This window comes from Oncorhynchus kisutch, unplaced genomic scaffold (genome assembly GCF_002021735.2).
Source record: "Oncorhynchus kisutch isolate 150728-3 unplaced genomic scaffold, Okis_V2 scaffold3967, whole genome shotgun sequence".
NCBI lineage: Eukaryota > Metazoa > Chordata > Actinopteri > Salmoniformes > Salmonidae > Oncorhynchus > Oncorhynchus kisutch.
In genome coordinates this window covers 29,837-37,270 of record NW_022265912.1, presented here as the reverse complement: position 1 = coordinate 37,270, position 7,434 = coordinate 29,837, and the positions used below count along the sequence as shown (strand labels likewise).

General features: G+C 43.5%; 1 protein-coding gene across 7 annotated transcripts in view; it reads left to right on the top strand.

The window, feature by feature from the left end:
• Nucleotides 1–7,434, top strand: part of LOC116372541 (cell migration-inducing and hyaluronan-binding protein-like) — a 92,590-nt gene that overhangs the window by 60,774 nt on the left and 24,382 nt on the right. For 5 of the 7 annotated variants that reach the window (XM_031821372.1, XM_031821370.1, XM_031821374.1 and 2 more), the window contains 2 exons: nt 4,936–4,996; nt 6,450–6,643. In XM_031821372.1, coding sequence (XP_031677232.1) covers nt 6,592–6,643 — 52 coding nt within the window. In that variant the 5' untranslated portion in view covers nt 4,936–4,996; nt 6,450–6,591. The remainder of the gene's footprint in view (nt 1–4,935; nt 4,997–6,449; nt 6,644–7,434) is intronic. The other 2 variants (XM_031821376.1, XM_031821371.1) reach the window with 1 other exon arrangement.

Below are 7,434 nucleotides of genomic sequence, written 5' to 3'. Positions count from 1 at the left end.
CTCTCTCTCTCTCTCTCTCTCTCTCTCTCTCTCTCTCTCTCTCTCTCTCTCTCTCTCTCTCTCCTCCCTCCCTCCCTCTCTCTCTCTCCCTCCCTCTCTCTCTCTCTCTCTCTCTCTCCCTCCCTCCCTCCCTCCCTCCCTCCCTCTGTGTAGTTGCAGCAGTAAAACAGTTGTTGTGTGAATCATATAGCACCTTGTCATCAGCTCTATACTATGTGGATAATGTATAGTTTCAGCACTGTGTTATAAGTATTACTTAGAGAAGACTGGTGATTTACTTGACTTCATCACAGTCTGTAGACAGATGGAGATGCTAAATGTATTCACACATTGACAGATACAGCTTGTTTTTCTCCTCAGTATCACAAAGGACAAGAACTACGTTTTGTTCAGGTACGCTGTCTGACTGTGTATAAAGACTTGGTACAATAGGTCTGTTACTGGGGTTATGAGACTTGTTACTGTAGGTCTGTTACTGGGGTTATGAGACTTGTTACTGTAGGTCTGTTACTGGGGTTATGAGACTTGTTACAATACTGTAGGTCTGTTACTGGGGTTATGAGACTTGGTACTGCAGGTCTGTTACTGGGATTATGAGACTTGTTACTGTAGGTCTGTTACTGGGGTTATGAGACTTGTTACTGTAGGTCTGTTACTGGGGTTATGAGACTTGTTACTGTAGGTCTGTTACTGGGGTTATGAGACTTGTTACTGTAGGTCTGTTACTGGGGTTATGAGACTTGTTACTGTAGGTCTGTTATTGGGGTTATGAGACTTGGTACAATACTGTAGGTCTGTTACTGGGGTTATGAGACTTGGTACAATACTGTAGGTCTGTTACTGGGGTTATGAAACTTGTTACTGTAGGTCTGTTACTGGGGTTATGAGATTTGGTACAATACTGTAGGTCTGTTACTGGGGTTATGAGACTTGGTACAATACTGTAGGTCTGTTATTGGGGTTATGAGACTTTGTACAATAGGTCTGTTACTGGGGTTATGAGACTTGTTACTGTAGGTCTGTTACTGGGGTTATGAGACTTGTTACTGTAGGTCTGTTACTGGGATTATGAGACTTGGTACAATACTGTAGGTCTGTTACTGGGGTTATGAGACTTGTTACTGTAGGTCTGTTACTGGGGTTATGAGACTTGTTACAATACTGTAGGTCTGTTACTGGGGTTATGAGACTTGTTACTGTAGGTCTGTTACTGGGGTTATGAGACTTGTTACAATACTGTAGGTCTGTTACTGGGGTTATGAGACTTGTTACTGGGGTTATGAGACTTGTTACTGTTGGTCTGGTACTGGGGTTATGAGACTTGTTACTATAGGTCTGTTACTGGGGTTATGAGACTTGTTACTGTAGGTCTGTTACTGGGGTTATGAGACTTGTTACAATACTGTAGGTCTGTTACTGGGTTATGTAAGAGTGCCTGGTAAACAGGACTGTAGGGTACAGTTACCCCTGGAGACAGGGAAAGAGAGATTGTGTGTGTCTGTACATTCATGCTTTGTATATGTGTCTGTCTGTGCCTGTGTGTGTTTGTGTGCTTACTTGCGCGCCTCCATGCGTGCTGACCTGCGTGTGTGTGCGCGCGTGCATGTGCGTGCGTGCGTGCGCGTGTGTGCATGTGTGCGCGTGTGTGTGTGTGTGTGTGTGTGTGTGAAGAGAAAAGGACAGAAATGTCTGCACAGTCACTCCAAGACCCAGGTTGGTGACCGGTGTATAGAGTTATCACATAGTCTAACCTCATGTATTGTTCAAACATGGAGAGAGAGAACCATCTGGACCACTTGTGGAGGCAGACACTTTACATCACCACTGTAAATGGAGAGGCTTAAAGGCAGGGTGTGCAGGCTTTTGTTCCAGCCCAGCACTAACACACCTGATTCACTTACTGAATGGGAGAAAGACTAGGCACTATAGAGCTGTGGTCATCTAACCCCGTTGTTGGACAAGCTACAGTACGAGGTGTGCAGGCTTTTGTTCCAGCCCAGCACTAATGTCAAGAATAGTTGAACGAGTTCCAGGAACAGCAAAGGGTTGGTGACTACTGGTGTTGCGTTTCCCCCTTGCTGTTCAGAATGTTACTCATCTGGGTGGCTCCTGTTCAGTAGAGAGAAAACGTTTGAAAATGGGAAGGTGCTTAGGTGAACTCGTCCAATCAGAACACAGATATTCCTATTGCGTTGTGAAATGTTCTGCTACGGTGGGCCCTACTGAACCAAACCCTTCTGTTCCCTGGCCCTGAGGCCTTCTGAGGGATCTCTCCATCTGGATGTACTTGTTGACAGAAGCCTTTGCTGCAACTCCATGTTTGTCCCAGGCACAGCTCACTTTCTAAGAAGAAACATTTCTTCTAAATGTCACCCACAATATGAGTCATATGGATATATTTCTCAATTAAAGTGGTATTAAAGAGGAATAGACTGCACTTGGGCTTAACTTTGTCCAGGCCCATAGAGACGGACAGACAGAGACGGACAGAGACAGACAGACAGTAGGGTATATTGAACAGGATTAGTGTGTCTGGACAAAGGGCTATAAAAAGCTGTTTCAACACAGACAGTGAGCTCTGCTTCCTCTGAGTGATTGGTGTAGAGGAAGCATCTTATTGCTGTGACCTCTGAGAGACAATAGTGCAGCGATCATCAGCTAGATTCATGATGAGTTCTTCTTGAGCGGATGGTCAATTTGTAGACCAAAAAATAAAATCACCTGAGGGGCAAACGTGGCCCTCGGTCCACCGGTTGGGGAACCCTGCAATAACGGATAGCATTACTGCTACATCGGAATTATCTCTTCATTGACCATATATCAGTCTGTATACTGTGTGTGATTGTGTGTGTGTGTGTGTGTGTGTGTGTGTGTGTGTGTGTGTGTGTGTGTGTGTGTGTGTGTGTGTGTGTGTGTGTGTGTGTGTGTGTGTGTGTGTGTGTGTGTGTGTGCATGTGTGTGTCTGTCTGTGTTATGCTAGGGCGTGGTGTAGATTTTAGGGTGTGTGTCTCATCAGCACAGTTCTGAGGGGATCATGTTCCTCTCATATTCAGTGTTTTGGGTGAAATACCATTATCTACATTACCTACATTACCTACTGTAGCTCCAGCTGTCCATGGTTTTAACCAGACTCAACTGCTATAATAGTCCTGCTTTGTCTGTCATTTGGTATTCTACCATAATAGTATATTATTTATTGTACTTTTAGGTTTATAATGCTGTGTTTTACCCTGAAAGTATATTATTACAAACTATTCATGGAGCTAATGGATGTTTATACAGGGCATTTGGGTCTGGTTTTAGTTTAGAAGGAAATGATGGTCATTGAAGGTCCTGTCTCCACCCCATTTTCTGTGTGTGTGTGTGTGTGTGTGTATGTGTGTGTGTGTGTGTGTGTGTGTGGCTGGCTGGCTAGTGAGCGTACTTCAGGAAGAGAAAAAGGTGAATCCCTCACCAAAGTTATATTAATCCTTTGGGAGGTGTGTGTGTGTGTGTGTGTGTGGCTGGCTAGCGTACTTCAGGAAGAGAAAAAGGTGAATCCCTCACTGAAGTTATATTAATCCTTTGGGAGGTGTGTGTGTGTGTGTGTGGCTGGCTAGCGTACTTCAGGAAGAGAAAAAGGTGAATCCCTCACCGAAGTTATATTAATCCTTTGGGAGGTGTGTGTGTGTGTGTGTGTGTGTGTTTCCACAGAGCAATACTGAGACGTATAGTAACTTCTGCTTGCATAGTTCCGCTGAGCCCATAAACTCTCTCATAACCAGCAGGCTTGTACTCTACACTGTATGTGTGTGTGTACTACAGCGTAGACAGCTACTGAACTAAGGTTCTGTTAATATTCCCTGTGCTGGAGGTGAAAGAAACACACACCTGTTTAGGCGAGGTGCTGGCTAGAACAGAGGTTCTACTGTATCTGGACCAACATGTCTTAGATGCTATAGACTGAGAGGTTCTACTGTATCTAGACCAACATGTCTTAGAATCTATAGACTGAGAGGTTCTACTGTATCTGGACCAACATGTCTTAGATGCTATAGACTGAGAGGTTCTACTGTATCTAGACCAACATGTCTTAGATGCTATACACCGAGAGGTTCTACTGTATCTAGACCAACATGTCTTAGATGCTATAGACTGAGAGGTTCTACTGTATCTAGACCAACATGTCTTAGAATCTATAGACTGAGAGGTTCTACTGTATCTAGACCAACATGTCTTAGATGCTATAGACTGAGAGGTTCTACTGTATCTAGACCAACATGTCTTAGATGCTATACACCGAGAGGTTCTACTGTATCTAGACCAACATGTCTTAGAATCTACAGACTGAGAGGTTCTACTGTATCTAGACCAACATGTCTTAGAATCTTCTCACGCTCGTCGTAATGATTGGACCAAAGTGCAGCGTGCGTAGAGTTCCACATATTTTAATTAATAGAAACTCACCAAACAAACAAGCACAACCGAAACGTGACGCTACTGGTGTGCACACAGGCAACTAATTGTATACAAGATCCCACAAACACAATGGGGAAAATGGCTACCTAAATATGATCCCCATTCAGGGACAATGATAAACAGCTGCCTCTGATTGGGAACCATATCAGGCCTCCAAAGAAATACAATTCACCTAGATGACCCACCCTAGTCACTATCACGCTCCAACCAACATAGAGAATAAACAGCTTTCCATGGTCAGGGTGTGACAAATCTATAGACTGAGAGGTTCTACTGTATCTAGATCAACATGTCTTAGATTATATAGACTGAGAGGTTCTACTGTATCTAGAACCAACATGTCTTTGAATCTATAGACTGAGAGGTTCTACTGTATCTAGACCAACATGTCTTAGATTCTATAGACTGAGACGTTCTACTGTACACACACACACTAGCCCTTATCTTATCTTCTCTCTGCTTCTTCTCTCTCTGCAGGACTAACAGGACCAGCTGCCCTGTGGCATTGTGGAACTGAGAACACCAATATTGATGAGGGGTCAGTTTAGTCCCAACCTCCCCTCTGTGTCTGCAGGTCCAGTTCTGACAAGAGGATACTCACTATGACTAATGGACCCCTCTCTCTGCGTTTGGTCTCTCTGTATACAACTCCTCCTTTGAGATAGAGGGAATAAAAACTCTTATACAAATCTTTGTTACGTCATTTCTTATTCTGTGTGTCATGTCTTCATGTATCTACAAATCATTTTTATAACAGGGTCACTATTTTAGCCTAGTGTTGATTTTGGGTCGGGGCGGCAGGTAACCTAGCGGCTTAGAGCGTTGGGCCAGTAACCCGAAAGGTCGCTGGTTCGAGTCCCTGAGTCATCTTGGTGAAACGTCTGTCTATTCGCCCTTGAACAACGCACCTAACCCTAATGTCTCCTGTAAGTCTCTCTGGATAAGAGCGTCTGCTAAATTACTAACAAGCAAATGGAATGGATCTGCTGTATCCTACTCCACTATGGTTAAAACAACAGACAGAAAACTCATTAGTAACTATAGGCTCCAATGTATTAATAGGAACACGGAGACTGGAATTGAATCAAATCTGCTTTAGAAATGTTTCCGCAAGTTCTTTGTTCAAATTCTACTTCAATAGGGTTTCCCAAAATTCCCAGGTTTTCCAGAAATCCTAGTTGGAAGATCACAGAATAAGCAGAAAACCCAGAATCCTCCAACCAGGATGTCTGGAAAAGCTTTCCTGGAATTTTGCCACCCTACTTAAACACATCTGTACATCGACCTGAAAGACATCCACCAGTAATAGGTTTAATTGACATTTATTTGAATACCCATAATAACTGTTTCGTGTTTTTACCTTTGTAAAAACAGGTACTGCGTCAATACAATGCAAGAAACAGCCAATTTAATTGGGCCCAACATTTAGTCCTCATATGTCTTCATATAGTAGGGTTTTCCCTCCTTGTTACGTAAGTGTTTTATATAAGTAGTGTAAAACCAGTGAGATATAACTGTTATTATCCCAGTGGCTATGCTACGTTCGTCGCTGTGCTAGTCTTTGATCCTGAGAGATGGGAGCAATAGGGAGAAAACTTCTCTCCTCCAACACTTTGAAGTCTAAAACACCAACGTTTTCAAATCCTCAAAAGTCTTGACTGTAAAGAGCATGGCACCATGGAATGTTATACTACAGTCGTATGTGTGTGTGCATGTATGTGTGTGTGCATATATACGTGTGTACGTGTGTGTGTGTGTGCATATATACGTGTGTACGTGTGTGTGTGTGTGTGTGCATATATAAGTGTGTGTGTGTACGTGTGTGTGTGTGTGTACGTGTGTGTGTGTGCATATATACGTGTGTGTGTGTACGTGTGTGTGTGTGCACGTATGTGTGTGTGCATATATACGTGTGTGTGTGTGTGTCTGCACATGTTACGATGCCAAGTCTTGGTTTAACACTACTTGTCTTTTATCTGTTCTTATTGCAGGTGCCTTTGGGCTCATCCCCCTGTGAGCCCCTGCTAACCCACATTAAGCCCTACGAAGTGCACACTCTGAAGTGCACACTCTGAAGTGCACACTCTGGAGAAAACTTATCTTCTGCCAGTAATCCATACTTCTCATTGAGAGATGAAGATGTGCGTCCCACTACTGATAGCTGTGCTGCCTATCATACAGGCAGGTCAGTACTGCAGTTATTACAGTTCTTATGAATGTTATGACTGTGTTATGACAGGTATTACAGAGGTATTAGGGGTTTATGACAGGTCAGTACTGCAGTTATTACAGTTCTTATGAATGTTATGACTGTGTTATGACAGGTATTACAGAGGTATTAGGGGTTTACGACAGGTCAGTACTGCAGATATTACAGCTCGTATGAATGTTATGACTGTGTAATGACAGGTATTAGGGGTTTAGGACAGGTCATTCTGCTGTTATTACAGGTATGAGACTATGACCTGAAGTCAGAATTCTGCTCCACCTCCACCATGTAGAGTTTTCTGTAGTGGAACATGGCTCTGTTAGAGAGTAGAGTTTTCTGTAGTGGAACATGGCCCTGGTAGAGGGTAGAGTTTTCTGTAGTGGAACATGGCCCTGGTAGAGGGTATAGTTTTCTGTAGTGGAACATGGCCCTGGTAGAGGGTAGAGTTTTCTGTAGTGGAACATGGCCCTAGTAGAGGGTAGAGTTTTGTGTAGTGGAACATGGCCCTAGTAGAGGGTCGAGTTTTCTGTAGTGGAACATGGCCCTGGTAGAGGGTAGAGTTTTGTGTAATGGAACATGGCCCTAGTAGAGGGTAGAGTTTTCTGTAGTGGAACATGGCCCTAGTAGAGGGTAGAGTTTTGTGTAGTGGAACATGGCCCTAGTAGAGGGTAGAGTTTTGTGTAATGGAACATGGCCCTGGTAGAGGGTAGAGTTTTCTGTAGTGGAACATGGCCCTGGTAGAGGGTAGAGTTTTGTGTAATGGAACA